The following is a 26,182-nucleotide window of genomic DNA, read 5'->3' as shown; positions in this document are numbered from 1 at the left end:
CTGTCACAGTATACGATTTTGGCCAATAAGGCCTTTGTTGAAAATAGGCGAGAGACTCTCTCTCTCTCTCTCTCTCTCTCTCTCTCTCTCTCTCTCTCTCTCTCTCTCTCTCTGCAGCCTCTGGTCTTGTTGGCCAAAAGCTTATATTGTAAGAGTCTTTTTGTTGTGCCTATCTGCAACTCAGCAGCTCCACTATTTGGTGAGTAGCAACTTTTCTTTTCATAATACGGTTTACATTCCTTCCTGGATTGTCCATTGTTTAATAAAAAAAATTGTGCTAGATAACAGTCTTTCAATGAACTCACAGTAAAGAATAAACTATGAAGCAGCTTAAGGTATTACACAATCTCATTTCTACAATTTAAAAAACAATCAACAAATCATATCTTGTATGGAATGTTTTAATGTCTTCCCTGGGTACCAAAAATTACTGATGTAAAATTTTGCAAGCAAAGGTGTTGGTATTGAAACCACTATCACTGTACTTTATTAATTATATTCTGAATTTAAAACACTTAAATTATTTCCTAGAAATGTCTCCAAAAAACTTAGAACTTTCTGCCAAAACAATACCCACTCACACAACAAAAATAATTGCACACATTCCATTTACAGAGAACATTTCTCCAGTGAGTCATCACATATTATTACACAACTTGTACTGTATGTACATTAATACAGATACAAAATGCTATTTGTAGAATTTTGGTGTGTACAGGAACACTTAACACACTTTCACGGTACAAGATTTAAACACTTTTTCACAACAAAAAGGCCACAAATATATTCTCACTACTCAGTTACAAATTAAGTGGCAAGTACAGTTCAAAATTCTTTTTTTAAATAATAGGCACATAGCTTTCTATTCATGGAAGACAGGCAAAAATGTAGTGAACAATCACTGTCAAATACAATGGTACATGTTCATTATTCAATGAAAATAATAAGACCTACTAACAAGATTTGATACTTCATACTACCAGAGCTGCATGTTGTAAATATACTCATTGACAGATAAATTCGAATAACTATATTCAGTATATGAAATTTCATTTGGAAATCACAGCCTTTCTTACATGTTTCTTAGTTAGTACATATATTTAACTGCCTAGTTTTCATATGTATCTCTGAGACATATCATTAGGCCTAACTACAGAGTGAGTTCCAGTATCTTAAGTGATTATGTGTAAAGTTAGAGAGATATGTCAGCATTGTCTTACAACCAAACAATAATTCTTTTCCTTTTTGTGCACAGATCATCATTTTACACTTATCTCAAAGGATGACGCAGTGTAGTCACATTTTGTGACCTGGTACACTCATCTAGATTTAATTTTTCCACAGGGGGATGCCGTGACATTTTCAAAGTGGAACATGTTAATAAAATTGCACCAGTAAAATTATGATTTTTATTGATCAGTCCGTAACTGGTTTCAAATCAGTATTGCTCATCTCCAAATAGATCTTTTTAACTTATAGCTCATTTTCCTACGTCTCATCTGTAACTTTAGTCTGTGCATCCTCTTGTGGTTTTCCATCCAAGTTAAAAAAGTATCATTCTTTAGCTCTTTTGCAATACTGAGTAAAATAAAGGAAATACTCGGTTGGTGTACTGATTGCTCTGAAGAAAATCACCCAATGACAAAATAATATATGATGCATAAAATAAAAGCAAAGTAGTATAATATGTCACAAATCAAGGAACTGGAAAAGGTAGACAAGCATAACAACACAAAAGTCAAACACGGGTGTAGAATAGTAGTAAAATCATCGGGCAAATTTTGTAAGTGACTATTTATCTAGCACTGCAGAAAAGTTGCAGCAAAATCTTCTTAAAACACGTGTAGTGTACACAGTGTCACAGCAGTCACAGTGATAATATTTTTCACAACAGAACTTAAAATCATGAAGCCAAAACAGTAACTAAAAAAATCAGTCAGCAGGTATAGATAAGGTTCCAGAGTCTGTTCTGAAAGAGTGCATGGACAACACACAAGCCCTATTAACAAACATAATAAATGACTCCTTCAATTCAAGTATTTTTTCCATGTACCTAAAGCATGCACAAATTGTCCCTATAGGTGAGGTAATACGTCAATTATAGGAAACTACAGGCCAATTTCACTTGTGTGTTCATTCTCAAGAATAACTGACTATCTTGAAATAATACATAAAAGGAAATAATCATTTTTTGAATGGATGGACAAAAGAGTCTACCCTTCAAGCAGCGTTAGGTGAAAAGTTAAGGAAATGTACAAGCTTAAGGAGCCAGTGGTTCCTCCTCCTGACGGAACGATTGCAGGGGAAGAAAGAATTGGACTGACCAGATTTAGGAAATGGGAAGAGTTACAGAAAAGTAGTCCAGAACCTCGGATCAGAAGAGATTTATCAGCTGCAATGAGAAAGAAAGACTTTACTACTACGTACACTTAATTTTTAGCTATGGAATCCATTTCTGTAGATGAGACACAAAACCTGGACACAATTTTCAAACGGCAGAAAATGGAAAGAGAAGAGGACAACAACCACAACAACAACAACAACAACTACTACTACTACTACTAGTAGTAGTAGTAGTAGTAGTGCTGATTGTAAGGGGCTGTTTAAAAAATATGGCATCCTTACTGCACCAAGTGAGAACATCTACCAATCTGTTAAGCAAATTAGGGGATATATCAGTAATTAGTTCCATACATCATCATGGAATAATAGCTAGTTAGGAATTATATTTACCAAGGAAAAACAGACTATAAAGCACATTCCCTCAGAGAATAAAATAGTATAATAAACTGTCCAAGGAAATGAAAGAGATTACTAAAATACATCTGTTCAAAAAGACAGCTAAAACTTTTTTCATAAGTAATGCGTATGTTACGCAATCAAATATCACTTGTAGGACTCAATGTAATGATTAATGATGAAAGGAGATAACTACATCTTGTCACATTTAAATACATTATCACAGTTTACTGTTTTTAAAAGAAAATCTTCTATCAAGATATAAGGTGCATGATAGTAATGTCTTGTCTTCTCCAGACTTCAGTATCTCACTCGTCAGGTGGGGGGGAATGCTGACTCAGTTTTTTAGGTAGACAGAGGGGAGGACAGGAAGACAAACATGGAGCATAGTTGCATGTTTCTGGTCCTGGAGTCAAACGGACAGGAGTTAGCACAAGGGGCACAGCGCCACCTTCATAATTCAGAAATCATCACCAGGTGTCTTTAGTGTGTGTGGTGACACAAATTGGATGTAAATCAAAGAACATTTTACAATATGTAGTGATCGAGTAAGGTGGTGCAGCTATTAAGATACTGACCCCCATATTCGGGAGGATGGAGTTTAATCTGTCCAGCCGTACTGATTTGGGTTTTCTGTGGTTTTCCTAAATCATTTAATGTAAATTCCAGGATGGTTCCTTCAAGGCTAGGCCTATCACCCGTCATATTCATGGGGTACATTTATGAATTCTGTGTGCATTTATATTTTGTGTTACTGTGTTTCATTCTACTAACACAACGTGTGATCCTTAGATAAATAAAAATAAACAGCGCAACGTATCTGATCCACAAAATGACATGCACCATATGATATAAGATCTGTAGAATAACAAACTTATGATTACTTAATAAACTTTGTAGGGTGATGAGCTGAAGTGGTTTGAAAGAAGTTTTGGAAAGATAGATAAAAACCTCTGAGGGACTGATGCAGTTATAGTAACAGATTCCACAAATACGTTTTATTTCTGATATTTGTACAACTAATACAAAAACTGATCAAATTTTTCATTTAACTTCTCACAATCACAATAATAGTTTTCAATCATATTTTGAAAAAATCAGTCTTTTAATATGATCAAGGCGATTGTAAAATTTTCCCAATTCTAGAAATTTGTTATATTTGTCTGTGTTATGTAAAGTGATGTTATAATAAATATATGAGTCATCCAAAGTTGTCAGAAAGTTTTAAAGCTGGTTATGAAAATAAATCTTTACAGCCTTTTTACTACTTACTATTTATTAAGTTGCTTTCTTCTCACCAGAACCAACTATCAGTGTTTCAGGCTGTCAAAATGTATAAAAATTGCTTCAGATGTAGGAAATGCATTTTATGGACCTTTTAAAAGTATTAGGCCTTTGTTGTTAAGAAGATAATGTGGATTCTAAATTTATACTGTGACAGATGAACAGAAACATTTGATGAACGAAAAAAGCAGAAATTGGGTCCGACACTAATTGACAGTCCTTGCAGCACCATCTCCAGTAACGATATAAAAATCCCGGGAGCAGAGACTTGGTTTGAAGTGCAGTAACATCCGTTCACAAGGAAGTGGAAATCTTTAACAGTCAAAATTATAGCCTGTAATATCAGTGTTAAGGATAAACTGGAAGCTATTCTCTCATTGTTTGTTGAGGGTGCAGTAATATGTTTAAAATAAAATACCCAGAAGAAAAATTAAAACAAACATCAAAAAATTGTGGTTTATCAGGTTCTGTCACATTCATTAGTAAGTAGTCAGATCATAAGGGATCACTGTGGGTTGAATCCACCTTGCAGAACATACAACGAGCTGCTTCTTGGATTTGGGGAATATGACGGATGGAAGCATTTAATAAAAATTTGTAAACAACAGCTAGAAAAGAACGGTCCAACTACACATTCCTGAAAATTATGTTGCAAGTGTGACCTCAAAATTTACTTCTACATTTGCTGACACTGCTGGCCAAGTTGAATTTGACACTGCCAATGAACAGAAGTTACTCAAACCTGGTGCTTTATGGCATATTTACAGCTTCAATAACAATGTCTGAGAAATGTATTAAAAGTAAGTTTTTGAATTCATTGCTTCCAAAGCTAATTACATATTTAACAGTTCCACATTCATACCTTGTCAAATGATTCCCAGGCGTAACATTTTACGTGAAGGAGTTTTCCCGAGACGCGTGAAAACTAGAATTTACCAACAGCCTAATGAGGGTTAGCCATCGCATATAACATACGATGGTATGCTCACGTACAAAACACTACATTCAATAGCTGACTAGAAAGGCACAAAATATTACTCAGCACTGTTGTGTTATATGTGATTCAGTTATTTTAAATAAACCACAAATCTTCAATTAATGCTCCAAAATATATGTATGATGAGCCAAACATTCATCGAACTGTACACACAGCATATACAAATCAATTACATACAAGAGCACTTTGTGTGAATAATTGCAGTACACAGTTCCATAGAGAAATAAAATTTTAACTTTTCACAACATCCAGTTACAAGAGGCACATTTGTTTCTGGCAGTGAAGGCTTGCTTTACATTTTTTGTGCTAAAAGAAAAAATTATATAACAGTTTCAGAGTCTATGGCACCTTGCAACTGATACGCTGGTGGACCACAACTCAAAAATTCAGTACTCGGTCTGCTACTTTTTGGTATTGACCGATTGCTACGGCGGTGTGTATTTATGACAGGTACTTGAGCTGTTGCTTGTCCTGGCACATAATAAGAATTCATCCCACTTGAACCTACATAACAACTGATGGGACGTGTTCCATGATAGTTTGAGTAACTCGATCTGGCTGAAGGTGGTCTGTTGAATGAATCTTCTTCCTCATTTAATGACTGCATAGAACTCTGCTGATACAAGGGGTTTGTGTGACCAGCAGTCTTCCGCCACTGTGAGCTGTTCAACAAGTCTGCTTGAGAGGATGCAGGGTCGAACATGTTCAATCGATGAGAATCATTTGATGTGGACGAGTCTCCTAGAGCCTGTTGTTGCTGCAAACTCTGCTGCTGCTCTATTAAACGAGTCACAGGGTTCTGGTGTTGCAGTTTCGGCCGCCGTCCTGAAGATCTAACTGAGGAGCGCACTGTGTTTCCATGCCTCACACTACCCCGTTTATCTTGCTGTGAGTTACGGCTGGTGGAACCACGCGAAATTACACTACGGCGTTTCACTCTGCGTGGGGTCATGGGACGTGGAGAAAGTTGTGGAGCTGATAAGTGTGAGTTACCATTGTGACCTGTTTCATCATATTCTACACTGTCATCTGCATTATTATCTGGAGAACTAAATTCAATTGAATAAAGAGAGTTTCGGTTTCCATTATTTGCTTTCTTTCCATAGGAACTGTTAACTTGGGCTGAAAAATGGAAACAAAAACATAAGTCACTGAAGTGAAATGACCATGTACACAAAGATTATTATGTGTTCTTTTTTTAGGTGAATGACAATAGCAGAATCTGTAACTACAAGGATTTCCTATTTTATAGATTTGAATAATATCTACTACTGACATTTTAAATTGAATGACACAGCAGAATTTGTAACTGCAAAGATTTACCACTTAACAGATTCAAATAACATCAACTATCGAAATAATCAGCCATAAATCAATGATGAAGGCCAATAGTCATCACATTTTAAGGAGGGGGAGTGAGTGAGTGGGTGGGGAGAGGGAGGGGGGGAGAGGGAGGGAGGGGGGGAGAGAGAGAGAGAGAGAGAGAGAGAGAGAGAGAGAGAGAGAGAGAGAGAGATGGGAGGGGGCGGTCAGAAGTCGTTTACACCACATAAGTAAAAATTAACAGCTCTGCTCCTATATGAAAGAGAAATTAATCAGCATATTAGTAAAGAAGCAAGCAATAAGCACACTGATTCTGTAATAGTTACCATGCTATCAGTAGCTAAAATAAAAATGCTGGCTGCATGTTGAAGAACAAACACAAACAAGAACTGAAAATTAGTGTGTGATGGAAAAAAAGGGTTAGAATAATAAGACAAGAATGTAGCACCAGTATCTCATTTTATTAACCAGTTATGTAGGAAATTTCTTACAGCTTTGTACAACAGAAGTAGTAGAAAGTATAAGAAAAGGTTTACTATAAATGAAACTTCATTGTGCAGTATATATCGAAAATATAAATGACTAAAACGCCACACTACTCTACAGCAGCATAGTATGGACTGCCAGATCACGATGGAAAGAATTCATGCTACATAACTCATTGCAGCCATACTGAAGGGGGAAAAATGATATAACATGCCTAATATGTACAGCAGGACATGCATAAAAATTAGGAACTATCTACTGCAAACTTCCAGTATTAGTAATTTCTGACATACACATCAAATAACACTTACAATACAATATATATGATTATATTGTTCTGTAATGTAAAAGATATTGTTTGGAGAAAGCTCTCCAGATTTTATGGATACTGAAATGCCTCAACAATTTTAAAGTGCTTGTTCCTTGCAGTCAAAGCACATAATATTAAAACTGAAATGACACATGAATTGCAGTAAGCATTTTAATGGAAGAGTAACTTATTGTGTGCAAGGACTTTAGTAACTTATTGTGTGCAAGGACTTTAGTAACTTATTGTGTGCAAGGACTTTAGTAACTTATTGTGTGCAAGGACTTTTGGCATAGCATAGATCTAATAATACATACACCTGATTATAACTGGTTTTGCATCTGAATATCCAGTACTGACTTAACAGTTATACAAACAGCTTCCACATTTCTCAGGTCTCTGTTTAACGAATTATTTTAAAATGAAATCCATACATTATTCAGTACATAATGCTGTATTTCTGTAACGTATGAATATCACAGAAAATTTTTGAATTTATTAAACTGTAACATAAAGTGTAGAACTCTAATCAGTACATAAGTTGCTGCAGGAAAAATATTTAGAAATTTTGTTATCTTGTACAGCAGGTGCAAATCTGTAACAGCATTTGTTAAACACATAGGATATGGGCTGAAAATTCAAATTTTCCTTGAACTTTATACAATAAAGTTTACAAATGGGAATTTAGAGCTAGCACACTAGTAAAACAGAGCAATGCAAAACTGTGATTCACAGAGACAAAGTGCATAAGCATTTTGCAATGAAGATACAATTCCATGCCTGCCAGTTAATCAGATCACTATAATGGAAACTATTAACTATGGAACTACTAATCATGTATTGAACAAACATTCAACAGGTGTTAGGTTAAACACTAACTACTAAAGTTAATACATTATACCATAAGCTTTCTCTATTACCACTGCACAAAAATATTTATAGTTGTAACAGTAGAAATATGAGTTTTTTTCTCTCCAGAACTGGGTTAATTACAGATAGGTGGTACCTTTCATGTATCAGCAATCTCTTTAGCTATTATAATACCAAACAGAAGCCCCATGAAGAAATGTTTCACGATGATATCTGCCAAAACTATGCTTGAGGCACAAGGCATGTATAATACAGTCCTGCTGTGAGCAAAACTCTATAAAAATAGTTACTTATCTGAAAGGCAATTAGGATTAAGAGCAAGTTTTCCTTTCTTTCTTTCTTATTTACACTTATATTCTCTTAATATATAAAACAAATAATTGACAATTTTCTATTCTTTGATTTCTGAATGGAAGAATACTTCATCTGGAATGATAAGAGCACCATTATGACTGAACTGTGACATATACAGAGAGAAGTTTTTGAAAAAAAATAGAATATAGTTTAATGTAGAAGACAGTCCATAATTAAAAATTATTAATATACCGTAATATTGCTTCTGTGTTCACATTAAAAACAAAAATGATCAACTTTCCAGGAGAGGGAGCAAAAAAAAGGAAACATTCTGATGCAGTAAATGTACAATATTACTAATAAGCACCAAAAACTATATAACAAAAAAACACAGAACACATCTACCTGAACTAGGAAATCCTCATTATTTCATCAATGCAAGTGCCCCAAAAGATGCTTTTGTAGCTTTTTTCTAAATTTTTGTACTGTAAAGGATAATACTTGACATTAATCTGCATGAGCAGAATAATGGAAGATAACATTTTTGTGTCTGATATTCATACAAATGGCACCATACAACCCAAAAGATCAAAAAGTAATTTTCCTCCTTACAGGCATTTTGTTATTTAGTCACTTTACGAATATTCTAGAAGATACATCTTCCACAACACAGACAACTCTCAATGTCTCTAAACTGTACCATAAGATAATTAAGACCAGGCAACAAACAGCCAACTAATATTATTTAACACAAAGCTCAAGACAGAGACAACAAATTTTACTTTAAAACTTTTATTCCATTTCAAAGGATTTTTTTCTGAAGCATGCTGTTATAGAGTTGTCCTAATATGACAAGGAAGTTGCACAATTATTATCTATACCCACACAATTTTCTGATGTAACATATCATACTGCTTAAAATTTAAAGCAGTTGTCAACATTCTTAAATTTAGCTGTTGTAATCACACTTCCACACAATATATGTTCCACTAAACAAGTGCCACTCTTTTAGAGATGCAATAAAAACATGTAAACAGCAGTGACTAAGACAGTTAAATCTGAAGCAAAATGTAACAACATTTTGTTAGTATTCAGAGTTGTGCATTGGCACATGAACTGACTTTGGTCTCAGTTTTTCTGCAGATTTATTTGTTTCCACATTTTTGTTATTAACAGAAGAGAGAGATCTACAAACACGTATCCTATCAGGACCTTGCTGCAGAACAGTTTTGGTCTTTTTGTGCATTAGTTGCCAGGACAGTGTGGCAGGGTGTTGTAAGTAGTGCACTGGGACAGGCTCGTAGTCAGGGCTTACGTACATGGGCCTCAGGGCCAAGTGCTGGGGACTCTTGTTCTCAAAAGCACCCAGAAAATCAACTGAAAACAAATATATAAAATGAAAGATGGAAACAATACAAAATTATCTGAAACAGGCTAAATACCAAAACTTAAATTCATTTTGTATGAACACAAATACCAACGGCAAAAGAAAAGGGGGCAACACAGACTTAACCGGGTCACTGCATTTAGTTAGCAAACTTTAAATCAATCATTAATAATTTAAGATAAAACAGTCACAAAAAGAGGAAGTAATTTTAAAATAACAGTTAAATTAAAAGAAATAAAAATGTAGCCTATTTTATTAGTAATGGAAGAGGAGTGATTGCTTGCCAACTGTTTGCAAAAACAACTGAGGTGGTGCAGACAAATGAAAAACTGACATGGCAATACCACCATTCATAAATTTAGAGTGATTTATAGTTCCTTCTTACTCCTTAAATCCTTCAAAGGAATTCTTCTTTATCTTGGGAAGCAGAGGTTTCAGTGCCTGTTATCTGAATTTGTTAATCCTGTTCTGGCTCTTCCTATTTTGTAATATTAATTAGTTCAACTTCCTTATACCCAAATTGGCAAACTGAAATAATTTTCCAGGTGTAACTAATGACACATTATGACAAAATCACTATATTTTCAGAAGGAGAAAGGAAAAGGTAATGGTGAATGACCTTTTGTACTACAGAAGCATAATGAAACCATGATTGTGTTCAAATGCCTAGTTTACAATATGATTTTATCACTCATAACAGTGTGATTGAAGAAAATGAATTGTTAACACTGTGAGGCTACAAATTAGTGAAGTCTGAAATGATTACATGTAGAAATGATGAGACCAACACAAGCGGCATCCTTGAGACTGTGGAGGTCTGCACACTGTTTAAAAAGCAGTGATAACTGCTGTAAAAAAATAAATAAAAAATAACAATAAAGCTGTAGCAATATATTGGTACTGAAGAGTTGGTGCCTGAAAAACTCACTGATGGTTCTATTGCATGATTATTTATCAAAGCTCTATCAGATTGCAAATGTTCATATATTGATGTACAAAGTGATTACAATTATTGAGTGTTATTTAAGGCTACAAATTTTTCAACTGTGACCACAGATACAGGAGCTTATAATAAAATCAAAGTGTGAACTTTGAAGTTCTACACTGGCCATATGCAAAACAACAGATGTCCAACCAGTAGTCTCATTCTCAGCAAGCATAAGCAGGTACTATATGACTTTTTTGGTGATTGCCTTAATGTGCCTTCTCAGATGTATGATTTAGAGTTTTTGCTTCCACAGAATACTTATCACTTGATTTTAATTATTACAAGTATTGGGTCAGTAGCAGGACCGATTTCTGTGAACTCTGTACAAAACTTACACTGGTTTTGATGACTAACACTACTTACAGACTGAATCCCAACACATCGCTTTCCTGTATGACATAATGCACCTCTGCCACAAAAATTTGTGTCACTGCACCTTTAGACTGATATTTCATGAGAAGCTCAACATCCAGATTCCCATATGCATTTTTTGCTGTTTAACAAGCACATAAACATTTCTGCTAGATGGCATATGTAATCAAATTCCACTGATCAGCTTCAAACTTACCTTTGATACACTGTGATTGTGTATGTATGCTTCATGTTGGTGCAAATACATATCACACAGAGTGATAACAACTCTGTTGCCAAAGTTTCCCCTATTTTCTGTAACTATTTCTGATATTCCACTTAACTGTTATAATTAATACCACCCTGTCACCTCTCACCACTATTGTTGTCACCACCACCAACACCACCACCACCACAATAATAATAATAATAATAATAATAATAATAAATTTCACCATCATCATAATCATGGTCAATACAAGCATTTCCCCTTTTGTGATCCATTTCAGGAACCACTGTATACAATTATTCTTGGCTAGTCTTTTACTACCATTTTGATATCCCATCTCAGTCAGCTGTCTGATTTTCTAACTAATATAAAAACTGAAGCCAGATGTTCTAAATCAAGACATCAAACAAAAAGTTATCAAAGGTCAAACACCTTCACTCCAAACCCCCCTGCTGAAATCACTATCAGTGAACATTTACTACAAGCTCTCCTACAGTTTTTACTATTACACAAAGCATTCATGCACTGCAAAAGAAGAATAACTGCTTTGTTGCTGAGTAAGTCTTGGGTTAACAACAGTGAAGACTCGTGGTGTACAAGCACACACTTGGGCTTATGGCCTAAATGAAGTAAGATGAAGACATCAACTAACTGTACTGCTGAGTGCCAACATTATAGTGATATTGTCTCCCCAACTTTGAAAAATATTGTATGTGGTCACCCATATAAATACGCAAATCAGATTAATGCAGTTTTAATCAATTTCAGCCTGATTTTTGTAAAAAAGGAGCTCTTACAGTTGTCTTCACACAATATGAAGGTTGGTTTGGAACACTACAGTTCCTTACTAGACATGGTCTCGTCAGATGTGGCAAGCCCTTGCCTTCCTCTGGTCTTTGAATTGGCTGACAGTCAACTATTGGTGAATCTACAATTTAACATGGACTCTGAAACAAGGTGCAACTCTATACTTTTCACATACAGAAATCATTACCACATGTAAAAGAAATGATAAGTTACTGGAAAAAGAACAAGACTTCTCTCCCTGTAGAGACAGTTTAATACGCATGACTGATTACCAGGCTTATTACTGATATTACTGAACTCCAGAAGTCATCGAGGTGCTCATGTTCCCTTTGACACAAGATGGTGCAGTGCCTTTGCAATGTGAACTGTAAGTGGGTGACATGAATGTTTGCAGGTACTAAATTGTTTCTGATGATTGTAATAAAATTTCATTGTATTAGTTTATAAGCCCATGTGGCTTATTACAAAAAAGTTCTACAGGTCCCCTTATTAACAGTTACTTTTGGCAATCCAGAACAAAACTTTCTATGTCAACCATGACCAGTCTGACAACATTTTCCCCACACCAGCAATTTCTCATTCAGCAAACCCCCCCCCCCCCCCCCCCCAAAAATCTTTCTTACACTTTCACCTGCGTCTGTTTCCAGTTAATTGTGATACACACTGTATACAAATCTTCCAATTAGATGTCCCTTTCAGTCTGATGTCCCAAGTGGTCGCTACTATTTGCGATACGTCCTGTACGGAAATCTTTCAGTAGTGGCACCTCTGGTGGCACTGTCACCTTAGCGCCCCAAGTGGCAGCTTGTGCAACGTGGACCTTAAAGTGGTGCTAGTATCAACAGAACACTTACAAATAACTTGAAAATGTTTTGCATCTTTTTTTTTTTTTTTAAAAAAAAAAAAAAAAAAAAAAAAAACCATACAATGCCGTAACTTACACTACTATCAATACATACACATACCAACAAAAATAGCAATTCTAGTTTGTACTTACAACTATCATCATCTTCATAGAGAATATGGCAAACAAATATGCCACCAACTGTGCCAAGAACCTGCAAATAAAAAATAAAATATAATTTCCATGGAAAATCTTAGATTTGTTGCAATATGCATTTATCATAATGACATTACATAGATAATATTTATAAAAAATCTAACTTCCAGACTCAGTAACATGTCACAGAAGAATAATAAACATAAAAAAAGGATAAGAAAATTGAAGATATATTTGATGACTACACTCTGGCTTTAGGAAAGGCAAAGGGAACAGGAAGTTAGTTTTAATGTTGCACTTGATAATGTAAGCAGCACCATAAAAAAAGAAAAGAAATGTTCAAAGGATTTGCAGACCTAAAAGAAATGTTTGACAATGTAAAATGGTGCAAGATGTTTGAAATTCTTAGGAAAATGTGTGTAAATTACAGAGAAAGATGAATAACAGATCATATGTATAAAACTAGGTAGAAAAATAATTGGGGATATACACAGACAAGAAAACAAAATTCCTGGTCTCTTTCTTGATTTAACAGTTAAAAAAGCACTTTCTCCCTGGGTGAAAAAAAGCACCTTATCCCCAGGTGAAAAAAACCCTTTCATGTTAAGCAACAACCTACTTTCCCTCAGGACAGTAAAACATCGATCCTTTGAATGGTAAAGAATTAGCCAACAGCATAAAATTTCCAAGCACTTTAGGAAACAAAACCCAGCAAAAAACAATGTGTTTTGGAAAAATATTTGATGCACAGTAATGTGTTCCATTTTTGTATTATGAAAGTATAAATATGAGTGTCATCAAATGATGCATAGGACACGTGATGTAGTCAGCCAATAGCAACGTCACTGATAAGTAGCGCAAACGCATACAGTTAAAAGTTAATGGTTTACATTAATATACATACAGTAGAAGTACAAGAAAAACTAAGCTTTCACATATAATATTTATCATCTTTACCGTGTCTCCCGCTTTAAGATCTATCAAACACAAATGTGCCAGCAAAAAAAAAAAAAAATAAAAAAAAAAAAAAAAAAAAAAAAAAAAAAAAAAAAAAAAAAAAATTATATATATATATTAGCTTGTCTTCTGGGTCTGAAAACTTTCTATGTGGCTCGTCCTCAAAATGTTAAGCTCTGAATGAGGGTCAAATGATCTGAGATTTAAGAAATTCATTTTACATTCTCACACATAACACAATTCATCTTGTGTAAAAGGATATTTGCATTTTCATACTACCATTTGTAATATTTTCTGCAACCTGTTAAGTTTCCACAAACAAGCAATGGATCAAGTGATCTGTCAAATGCAATGTATCTCGTAACCAATCGCTTGGCCCGACACCCCACACATGAGCGATTTGCCAAGCAATTTCAATAAGTATTATGAATGTCACTGTATTGAGAAATTCTGCTATGGAAAATAAACAGCTATGTTTAGCAGCAGTTGCAGCTGATTTCCGTTTCCCAGGAATACTTGCAAAACAAATTTAAAATACATGAGAACTATAATTTATTAAACATACATCTTCCTAGTGTGTCAATACAATTCATTTTACGTATATCAGTCCTGAATTTCTTTTTATTCATTAGTCTTGTAGTTACACAATTTACTCTGTGTCTGTAGAGATGTCTTCAACAGCAGCACTACTGATTACTGTATCTCTTGTTATAAATTGTGTAAAAGAGTTAGATTACATGAAATGATAAGAGATCTGAGTATAACTGTATAATAGATGTGTCCTGCACATTTAAATTAAAATGTCACCTTATCATTTCAGAAGGAACATTCTCTTCAGAAGTTAAGAAATTTAATAATGCATATAATTATTTCATAAATAACTCAGAATCACAAGAGGGAGCCCATTGTATCAAAACTATAAACTTCCCATCATTTTTACTTCTGTAGCAAAAGCTTCAAAATGCTAATCACTGCCAAATCAGAGACTGTATTTTGTATTACTTTTTAATATAAATGGCAACTCTGGCTTCCATTTCACTTCTCAGAGCACTTTGTGTTCCCTGGATAACTTTAAATTCTAATGTAAATTTCTTACCCAATGTGGGTGAAGCAAAATGAAACAAAACTGCACAATCATGCCTAATAAATACAGAAACGAGTCTCTGCCACACTGCCACACTCCGCTGTTAACCAGACAGTCAGCCATATTGCACGCGCGAATCATTACGATCCATCAGACTGCTTGGGATTTCCATGCCATCAACTATCAGTGACTGATTGCTTTTATTTGCCCACATACATGCAACTTACGAAGCCTTTGACATTGCTGTCCACAGATGTTTGTGAAAGCATTGTGTTCTTTTGCATCTAAAGTTGTATATTGGTGTTATTCTCTCATTTATGTTTTAATGCTGCAGTAATGTGATAAAGCAAAATTCTTTGTTAGAGTATCAGTTCTTACCAGCCAAATTATAAAAATTTAACTCAAAATGAAAACAATGAACAATTCCCAGAATTTAAAATACTCCTGTGGTTTTCCAAGATTTTTTGAAGTGCTTGGATTAGAAATGGTGGAAGACAGGGATACGTCTGTTCATTCTTTACTTTGAAAAAGTTATGATAGAAATAAAACAAACATCCAGGAGTGGGATTAAAATTCAGATTGAAAGGATACAATTGATAAGATTTTCTGCTGACATAGCTATCCTCAGTCAAAATGAAAAACTGCAGGGTCTGTAAAATTGAATGAAAAGTATAATGTCAACATATTGTGGGCTGAGTGTAGCCTGAAATTAGATGAAAGTAATGAAGAATAGCAGAAATGAGATTAGTGATAAAGTTAATATCAAAATTTGGGGCCATTTAATATATGGAGTGAAGGAATTCTGCTCCCTTGGAAGCAAAATAATACAGGACAGACCAAACACAAGGACATAAAAAGCAAAGCAGCACACGCAAAGACTGTATGAAAATGATGGATAAAGCAAGAAGGAAATAAAAAAACAGACTAGCACAAGCAAGGAAAGGATTTCTGGCCAAAACAAGTCTACTAGGTAACAAAGATCACCATTAATTTGAAGAATACATTTCTGAGAACATACATTTGGAGTAGAACAACATACGGTAGTGAACCACTATGAGAAAACTAGAAAAAAAGAACTGAGGTACCAGGGGTGTGATTGTATAAAACAACGTTTAAAGTGAGTGTGTGTTTAGCAAGCTGCACTGGCCTGAGGTGTTTATTATATTAGCTGCAGGGCTGGCTTTGGTAGTGGCACAATGTCATTTAAGGAATTAACTGTCACAATGGATGTTTTATGGTACCAACAAAATAAACTCAATTTTCTTTTGTACTTGACAACTTATCTGTTAACCTACAAATATCACTTAAAGTTTGTGAACTCGCTCCCTATACAGCCCACACATTTGAAGGTGGACCAAATAACACCTGGTTAGAGGTTAATAGGTAGTAGCTTACAGGCTGTAGAGGGTAACACAGGAAGACATATGGGCCTGAGAATAGTGGGTGCAAATGCTACTATGAGATAAAGAGGTTGGTGTGGGAGAGGAGTTCAAGGTGAGCTGCATAAAACAAAGCCAGAAGACTGACTGGAGGGGAAAGAAAGGTTAGAACTGACACGGATTTATCATTAAAATAGTATAACTGAATAAAAGTACATAACTGAGTATGTCAAGAACTCATTTACAATTTTAAATTGGTAAAACGTTTCAGACACACACATACCAAATAAATCACTTTCTTTATTGTTTGGATATGCACCGAATCTGTGGATTCCATAATAACAGACTACATTAATAGTCTATAACTTAATAGGTAATGACATCTGCAATTTACTGAAGTTTTAAACAAAGTGCACCAGCTGGTTATATTAAAGATTATGTCAGACACACAAAGAGGCAAGCACTACTCATTGCTTCTCAATGTGTCAACAATTGGCAAGGTCAGAATTACTTTGACTATGCAATTCAACATACTAGGAATAACAATATTTATTTAAAAGATAGAGAATGAAATGGTTTTCAACAATTCTACAATGTGTGCTGTGAAGTTAGTTATATGTTACTAAAAATATCATTTAATTCTCTTCCAGGACCTTCTTTTCAAAATTTCTTTCTTTCATTTTTATGAGTAGCTCATTGTCAACTGTTAAACTACTTACCGCTAATAAACACTGCACCGAAGCATGCAAGATTTCTACATACTGATAGTCAAGGAAACAACCAGGAACATATTCTGGTCTTAGAGGTCGAAATACATCAGTGTCCTCAGCAGTAAGATTTGTGGGATAAACAGGTTTGCAACCAGCTCCATTTACCTCCCACCAGCTAACACTGCCAGTTCCAAGATTTAACACATCACTATCCTGGAAGAATGCCAAACTTATTAATGAGCAGCTTAACTACAATTTAATAGCAAAAGAGTATATTAAATAAGCAGTTATATTACTAAATTTGTTCATTTTTTTCTTTACGTTATCCACTAAGAGTATCTACACAGCTAACAACAACAACATCATTATGCTGTTTCAATTTGTTTCTTCTGTTGCACATGATTTCATTCACTTGCACCTGCAGTCTGAGTGCTTTATTCTCTCTTTTTCCCTAATTGTCATGATACCCAAAAATGTTTACTCCAACAGCTTTTGTTGGTGTCAATGGTAGCAGTCCTGGTTTCCAGACATAATATGTAAGAAATACACTGAAGAGCCAAAGAAATTTGTACACCTGCCTAATATCGTGTAGGGCCCTAGCAAGCATGCAGAAGTGCCGCAACACAATGTGGCATGGACTCGACTAATGACTGAAGTAGTTCTGGAGGGAACTGTTGCCATGAATTGTGCATGGCTGTCCGTAAATCCGTAAGAGTACGATGGGGTGGAGATCTCCTCTGAACAGCACGTTGCAAGGCATCCCAGATATGCTCAATAATGTTCATGTCTGGGGAGTATAGTGGCCAGCAGAAGTGTTTAAACTTAGAAGACTGTTCTTGAAGCCATTCCGTAGCAATTCTAGATAAGTGGGGTGTTGCACTGTCCTGCTGGAATTACCCAAATTCGTCGGAATGCACTATGGACATGAATGGATGCAGGTGATCAAACACAATGCTTATGTACGTGCCACCTGTCAGAGTCATATCTAGACATATTAGGGGTTCCATATCACTCCGACTGCCCCACACCATTACAGAGCCTCCACCACTTTGAACAGTCCCCTGCTGTCGTGCAGAGTCCATGGATTCATCAGGTTGTCTCCATACTCGTACACATCCATCTGCTCAAAACAATTTGAAATGAGACTCATCCGATCAGGCAACGTGTTTCCAGTCATCAACAGTCCAATGTCGGTGTTGACGGGCCCAGGCAATTTGTAAAGGTTTGTGTCATGCAGTCATCAAGAGAACACGAGTGGGCCTTCGGCTCTGAAAGCCCATACCAATGTTGTTTCGTTGAATGGTTTGGACACTGACACTTGCTGATGACCCAGCATTGAAATCTGCAGCAATTTGTGGAAGGGCTGCACTTCTATCACACTGAAAGATTCTATTAAGTACTCGTTGGTCCCATTATTGCAGGATATTTTCCGAACGCAGTGTGTCGGAGATGAGATGTTTTAGTGGATTACTGATATTCACAGTACACTCATGAAATAGTCATATGGGAAAATCCCCACTTCATCGCTACCTCGGAGATGCTGTGTTGCATCGCTCATGCGCCAACTATAAATCCACATTCAGACTCACTTAATCTTGATAACCTGCCATTGTAGCAGCAGTAACTGATCTAACAACTGTGCCAGACACTCTTTGTCTTATATAGATGTTGCCGACTGCAGCACCATATTCTGCCTCTTTACATATATCTGTATTTGAATAAGCATGCCTATACCAGTTTCTTTGGCATTTTAGTGTATACAGTGCACTGAAATAATCAATCTTTTCTTGAGCAGGGTCCACTTAACAACTTTGGCACACTAATAACAGTAGTAAATGAAAACTTAAAATAAGAACATTATCTCATCTGCAGTTTTCAAATTTGGCTGAGAACCCATGCCACCTAGAGTAAATGATTCACAAGTTTTGAAAAAATCTTTTACACAACAAAGAGAAGTTTAAGAGTTCATTGGATAAGAAAATGAAGAAATAGCGATAGAAAGCATTTAAAATGATGGAAGAGAGAAAAGAATGAAATAACAAAAGAAAGAATTATCTACACTATTACTAATTTTACTTCTAAACATGTGTAAGCAGTTACTTTACATGATACCAAGGCCACATTTTTATCTTAAATTTCATCTCTATATTTTCTTTGATGATTTTCCTTCACACAATTTCAATACTATGTTGAAATAAAAATTTACAATCATGCAGACTGATGGCAGTTTCCAGAAATTGATGTATTTTTATGATGTGCCTGAAACAAACAATTCAGCTTGCAATTCACTAAACAAAAGAAGTGACTATACATGAATGATCAAGGGTTTGGAGTGTTGTTATATAGGGAGTTTCAATGCACACACTTCAGAACAGCTAGAGGGAAGATTTCTAGTAATAAATTCTGAGCAAAATTATGTATACTTTTGAACATATTTATTACTTTTCCAAATAATCATCAAATTTTCTAAACAGAGGGTAAAATATTAAAGGATATCTACAATTATTTTATCCCACTAACTAAGTGATTACAGTATGCTTAAGCAGCAAAAGGATATTTATATTAATTATGGAGGATTTATGTTACCTACAGGAAACCAGAGCTATTTAAAGTTCGAAATGATATTGTACTAGGCAGCAGCAACAGTGGGAACTGGATGCCCATGTCCATTCTCCCACACTACATCTTCCCTTCATTTTGAAGTGACAATTAGAAGCCTTTGGCTGGTATAGTTACAGTTGCTCTTTGTTAAAAATTTAGAAGAGAATGCTATCTCACTGCAACAATCAACTACCAGAAATTTCTAAATTGAAATATAATAGTCCAGAATAGCTACTAAATTAAACAAAGAATAATGAACAAAGATAGGAATGTGGGAGGGTCACGAGGGATCAGAAGTGTCATGCACGGGCACTGCAAATGTTTCATTCCTTTCCAACAGCACTGTACATTTCGTCAATGTAGTTACAATATGCAAGTTAACACCAATAATCTATTTTTGAGCGGGTTCTTAGGCATACTTGGTTGGCTGGCTGGTTTGTTTGTTTCGAATGAAAGGGACTAAACTGCAAGATCATCAGTCCCTTCACCCAGTAAGTGGAAAACCACGAGCAGTCATCAAAGGAGGCAAAAGGCAAATCCTGGAAAGCCTAAGTGTAGCTAACACAATAAAAAAAAGAGATAAAAAAAGACAGCACAGGCAAGTCGTTAAAAGACCAGTCAAGACAAGGCATTACAACCAAGAAATGAAAAAATAAAGACAGTAAAAAAGTGGAAAGGGCATATACTAGGCTGGGCCACCCACCAAGGGCTGCCAAGAGACCCCAGGGGAAGGCGGGGCCACACAAAGAGGGGTGCCCCAGCAACTTCATAGGCATCCAAGGCAACAAAAAGCCCTGCCTTACAGAGATGAATAGAAACCACTATCGTGGGCAAAACTTAATACCAGTCCAGTCGAGTTGGCGTCCTCTGCTAGCGCCAGAAGGAGAGTGTCAGGAAAATTAAGATGCTGCCTCAAAGCAGCCAAATTAGGGTAGTCTATGAGTAAGCGGGCCACTATCAGGTGGACTTCGCACCCCCTCTGAGAAGCATGCAGGGAAGACTGCCACATTGTGTGGTCTCCTTAATTGTTCTCAGTTTGTTTGGGGAGTTCCAGACATTGATGGCATATAAACAATCGAAGGTTTGGTTGTGGGATCCCCATTTCCAGAATCGGCATCCTTGTGCCCTGCTTGCCCAATCAGTCAGCTCATTAATTTTCCAAAATCCCAACATGACCGGGGGTCTAAACGAAAATGACTGGCTGCCCAGATTGAAGGTGGTCTGAGACAAGATCCTGAATACAGGTAACCAATGGGTGAGGAGACTAGCACGTATTTATAGCCTGAAGGCTGCTAAGGAAGTCACTACATAGTAGGATACCCCTGCCAGTGCAAAAATGAACACAGCTAAGGGCTAACTTAATGGCAGTCTATTCAGCTCTGAAGACACTGCAGCCATGCTGCAGAGAATGGAGTTTACTAAACTATGCACGTGTTTATACAAAGCCTGTTCATCCATTGACTGCTGAGGCATCGGTGAATACTGCTTCCGAACATGGATGCTTCTCAAGGACAGCCAAGAACAGATGGTGAAAAATTGTGGGGTCAACGGAATCTTTTGGACTAATGGAGACTTCGAGGTAAATCCGACATTGGGGCACAAGCCATGGGGGCAGATATGATGTTTCCCTGACCAGAGGCGACAGCAGAGGAAGTTGCAGTTCTGAACAGAGACACTGGAGGCATTGAGCAATTGTAAACCCAGTTCTGGATCACCGTTGTGGGAAGGAAAAGGACACAATAGACTATCAAGGGCGTGCTCTTAATTTGTTAGAGGAGTTTGAAATCTATAAAGCAAAAAGAAAGAACCAACAAAACTGCTTAACTGGCAGAGTGACTTTGTGCCAAATACCTACTTTGCTTTGTTTGACAATGTTTTACTTTAATCACTGAACACCTCTGTTATATATAGTTGTTGATAGTTTCACCTCGTATTGAGTGTCTCACATGTTTACTTCGTTTTCGTACATTTTATGCATGACTCTAGTATTTTCTTGTTCCTTCTCTGTTCTTTTCATATACTGCATTAACTAGATTATGTTGGACATGCACTGTTACGGAACTTTATCATTCTTTTCTTGAAACGGAGTGCCGCAGGATATGAGGGGACCTCTCTCTGGCAGTCACGTTCCTCCAACCACTTCTCGCCTATGTGAAATTCTGGCGTTAGTGCTGACAGAGGTTGCTGATTACGTGCATCACTATGTTTTCTTTCATTGTGGCTTCTTAAGCAATTTGTTTTATAGTTTTTTAATATTATTCTGTGCACTATCAAAGGTGTTTATTACTTATGTCATTATCTAGAATATTGGCACTTGAGCATATGTCAACTACTGTCTCTTACCTCTTCCTCTTTTTAACAATCTTACTTTTGTTGTGTTCTATTCCATTGTTTTTTATTACTGTAATGCCTTTTATACTTTATATGCTCATTACAGACTTCAACTATTGTATCCCCCTTTATTTTACGCTGTTCCATTAATCACTGAAGACTAGTGTATGCCTACATTAGCGACATCTGGTGAACTTACTGTATGGCAGCTTGTTTTGAATAGTGGAGCTACTGACAACATGACTCGTGCATATGATGTTATTTATATATATTTGACGATGCTGGTGCTGATTTTGCATGGTCTATTTATTTTTTTTAAGCTGTAGACAATCTGCAAGTGTTTTTACGTTTTTTCCCATTTTTTGCTGCAGATCTGATGATGGTAATTATAGACCGAAACTGGTAAACTGTTAAGAAAAAGTTTGTGACCTTAGACATAAATTAAAGGAAGCTTATTGTACATACGGGTCACTGTTTTATTCGCGACAATGTCGCGGCTCGTGCCACTGACAGATGTTTCAGCATTTGGTTGTGAATGCGGTCCGGCCCTGGGACAATGGACTAGGACTAGGACAATGGACTAGGACAATGAAGAGCTTCACTGAAAGGAGGATTATATGGCTCTAGGTGATGAGTAATAAAAGTTAACCACATTCACTCCTCTGGCTGTTTCCTGATCTGAAAGGAGGGCTGATAGTTCTCAAGATGCAGATGTGTGAGGGTTATGTCGAGCAAAATGCTTGGCAACAGCCTTTGGATCAACATAAATGGCATCATCTAAGGATGGTTGTGACTCTGTGATGCAGAGGTACGTGATCCAATGGCGGAAATGTACCATTGCTTTTGCTGTTTTATGAGGTAGCGAACACAAGCACAGAGTCATGTAAAGCCAATGAAGTGCTCCAGTGAAGGACCCTGGAGAATTCACCTATAATCTCTAACGGCTGCTGTGATCTCTGGTGTCCACCAGATTACAGTCTTCCGACAGGACAAAAGCAGAGGTGAACCTATTATGGAGAACCCATCTGGGTGGGTCTCCAGAGGAGCAACGATGAGGGAAGCACAGGAAGATCGCGAACTTGTCACCACCATACAGATCATCATGTGCCCTCCAGTGGAGAAGATCAGGACTGCAAAAGGAGAGATCGATGACTAAATCAGTCCCGTGTGTCCCACAGAACTGTGTGGGGGGCACCAGAATTTATGTTTCCTAGTTGGCAATACAGAATGCAGTGTATGTGCATAAAAGCTACCATAGCTCAGCCAGGTGGTGGAAAGATCAGTTACAATACCACTGAAGGATGAGACTGAATACTGTGGGGGCATGAAGCAACTGGCAGTGGTGTGTGTGTGTGTGTGTGTGTGTGTGTGTGTGTGTGTGTGTGTGTGTGTGTGTGTGTGGGGGGGGGGGGGTATTATGACCCACGCTCATGTACTCCCACTGGTTGAGATGTCAGGGAATTCACTGACTCAGATTCTGTGACAGATTGTCTGGGGAGATCTGGTGCCTCAGGAACCACCAGGATCTCCACATTGGGCAAGGAAGGGGTACACGCAGAGTCCAGTGGCATGGGGGCCACAGGAGTTTCCTTTGTCTTAAGAGGACATCTTTCTGTACTTCTTGTCCCTCTTCTCCTTAGAAGAAGAGGACTGAGAAGGTTTCCCTGAAATGGTTTCAGGTTTGTTGTTGTTGTGGTCTTCAGTCCTGAGACTGGTGTGATGCAGCTCTCCATGCTACTCTATCCTGTGCAAGCTTCTTCATCTCCCAGTACTAACTGCAACCTACATCCTTCTGAATCTGCTTAGTGTATTCATCTCTTTGTCTCCCTCTATGATTTTTACCCTTCCTGCTGCCCTCCAATGCTAAATTTGTGATCCCTTGATGCCCCAGAACATGCCCTACCAACCGGTCCCTTCTTCTTGTCAAGTTGTGCCACAAACTCCTCTTCTCCCCTATTCTATTCAATACCTCCTCATTAGTTACGTGATCTACCCATCTAATCTTCAGCATTCTTCTGTTGCACCACATTTCGAAAGCTTCTATTCTCTTCTTGTCCAAACTATTTAATGTCCATGTTTCACTTCCATACATGGCTACACTCCATACAAATACTTTCAGAAACGACTTCCTGACACTTAAATCTATACTCGATGTTAACAAATTACTCTTCTTCAGAAACGCTTTCCTTGCCATTGCCAGTCTACATTTTATATCCACTCTTCTTCGACCATCATCAGTTATTTTGCTCCCCAAATAGCAAAACTCCTTTACTACTTTAAGTGTCTCATTTCCTAATCTAATTCCCTCAGCATCACCCGACTTAATTTGACTACATTCCATGGTTTCAGGTATAGGAGGATGAATGAGAAGTCCGACAGCCAGCAATCTGTGGTTCCTTCAGCCACCAGCTGGCATCAGCCCGGAGGAAGACAAGGTGTGTCTGGCTGGGGGAGGGGGAACAGTGTTCCCTGCAGGTGGGGAGCAAATGCTCCCAAAGTGGGTGTAGTGGAGGGACCAGAAGGTTGGTTGGTTTAAAGGTGGGAGAAGGAACTGAACTACGAGGTCATGGGTTCCTTGTTCCTAATAAAACAATGCCACAAGTGTGAAAATAAAACGGATGAAAAATATAACACAAAACGAAAAAAAAGGAAAAGCCACAAGAACTAAGGGAAGCCAACGAACACTAAAAGGAACAAAAAGAGGACAAGAAAACAACAGAGAGACGTTAGAAGCAGAAGAGAGTAAAACATGAAAGCAGATTACAGTGGCTGGCCAACCACCAGAATAAAAAGGGAAAGCCAGCCACTCTGCAACACATTAAAACCTCCACCCTAAAAGCACTATGGTGGAGGACACAGAGGGACAAAGGACATGCATTAAAACCTACATAGAAGTATAAAACCCACTCTCATGGATAAAACATAAAACTAAAGCTGCTGTGGAGGCATTGGGTAGCACTGGTCGATAGCTTGTAGGCTGATCAATGAATCAGTACACAAGAGAAACGACTCACCAGGGCACGAGCAGATGTATCCAAGAGCACGAGAAGTGGCTGGGAAAGTTAAAATACTGCTGAAGAGGGCTAAAAGTGGGCAGTCCATCAAGAGGTGGACGACTGTCATTTGGGAGCTACAGCGACACTGAGCTGGGTCCTCGCGACGGAGTAGGTAACAATGCGTTAGCCACGTACAGCCAATGTGGAGCTGGCAGAGAACAACTGATTCCTGCGAGAGGCCTGCATGTAAGACTTCCACACATTCATAGTCTCCTTAATGACACGCAGTTTGTTGTGCGTACTGTTATGCCATTCCGTCTCCCAAAGCCGGGAAACCCTGCGGTGTAAGACAGAACGCAGGTCAGCTTCGGAGATGACTATCTCCAGAAGCGGACTCCACGTCGCATGTTTGGCCAGCCTGTCTGCGAGTTCGTTGTCAGGGATTCTGATGAGTGCTGGTGTCCACACAAACACCACAGAACGGCGGGTCTGTTCCCAGGTATAGATGGACTCCTGAATGGACACTACCAGAGGGTGGCGAGGGTAGCACTGGTCGATAGCTTGTAGGCTGATCAATGAGTCAGTACACAAGAGAAACGACTCACCAGGGCACGAGCAGATGTATCCAAGAGCACGAGAAGTGGCTGCCAGCTCTGCAGCGAAAACACTGCAGCCAACTGGCAAGGAGTGCTGCTCAATATGTTCTCCATGAACATATGCGAAGCCTACATGACCATCACCCACTGAGCCGTCGGTGTAAACCACTTCAGAGCCCCAGAACACATCAAGAATCGAGAGGAAGGGACACCGGAGAGCAGCGAGGTTAACGGGGTCCTTAGGACCATGCAAAAGGTCCAGACGAAGCTGCGGCCGAGGCGTACACCATGAAGGCGTATGTGAACGGACTGCAAGTAGAGGTGGTAAAGGGAAGGACTGCAGTTTGGAGGGAAGGGACCACAAGTGAACTGCAATCGTTAGCCTTGATCTGGGCCGCCGATGCGGGAGATGGACTGCTGCAGGCAGGAAAAGGAGATGGTAATTCGGATGCTCAGGAGAACTATG

At 37.6% G+C, this 26,182-nt stretch overlaps 1 protein-coding gene across 3 annotated transcripts in view; it reads right to left on the bottom strand.

The window, feature by feature from the left end:
• Nucleotides 1-842: 842 nt before the first annotated feature.
• The window catches only part of LOC124605954, an 86,874-nt gene continuing 61,534 nt past the window's right edge, over nt 843-26,182 (bottom strand). For 2 of the 3 annotated variants that reach the window (XM_047137919.1, XM_047137927.1), the window contains 3 exons: nt 17,202-17,405; nt 13,060-13,120; nt 843-6,142 (listed from right to left, as the gene is read on the bottom strand). In XM_047137919.1, the coding sequence (XP_046993875.1) occupies nt 5,340-6,142; nt 13,060-13,120; nt 17,202-17,405 (1,068 nt within the window). In that variant the 3' untranslated portion in view covers nt 843-5,339. The remainder of the gene's footprint in view (nt 6,143-13,059; nt 13,121-17,201; nt 17,406-26,182) is intronic. The other variant, XM_047137935.1, reaches the window with a different exon arrangement.

The sequence above is a fragment of the Schistocerca americana genome, chromosome 1, assembly GCF_021461395.2.
Source record: "Schistocerca americana isolate TAMUIC-IGC-003095 chromosome 1, iqSchAmer2.1, whole genome shotgun sequence".
Classification (NCBI taxonomy): domain Eukaryota; kingdom Metazoa; phylum Arthropoda; class Insecta; order Orthoptera; family Acrididae; genus Schistocerca; species Schistocerca americana.
This window is presented reverse-complemented; position numbering and strand designations above follow the sequence as displayed.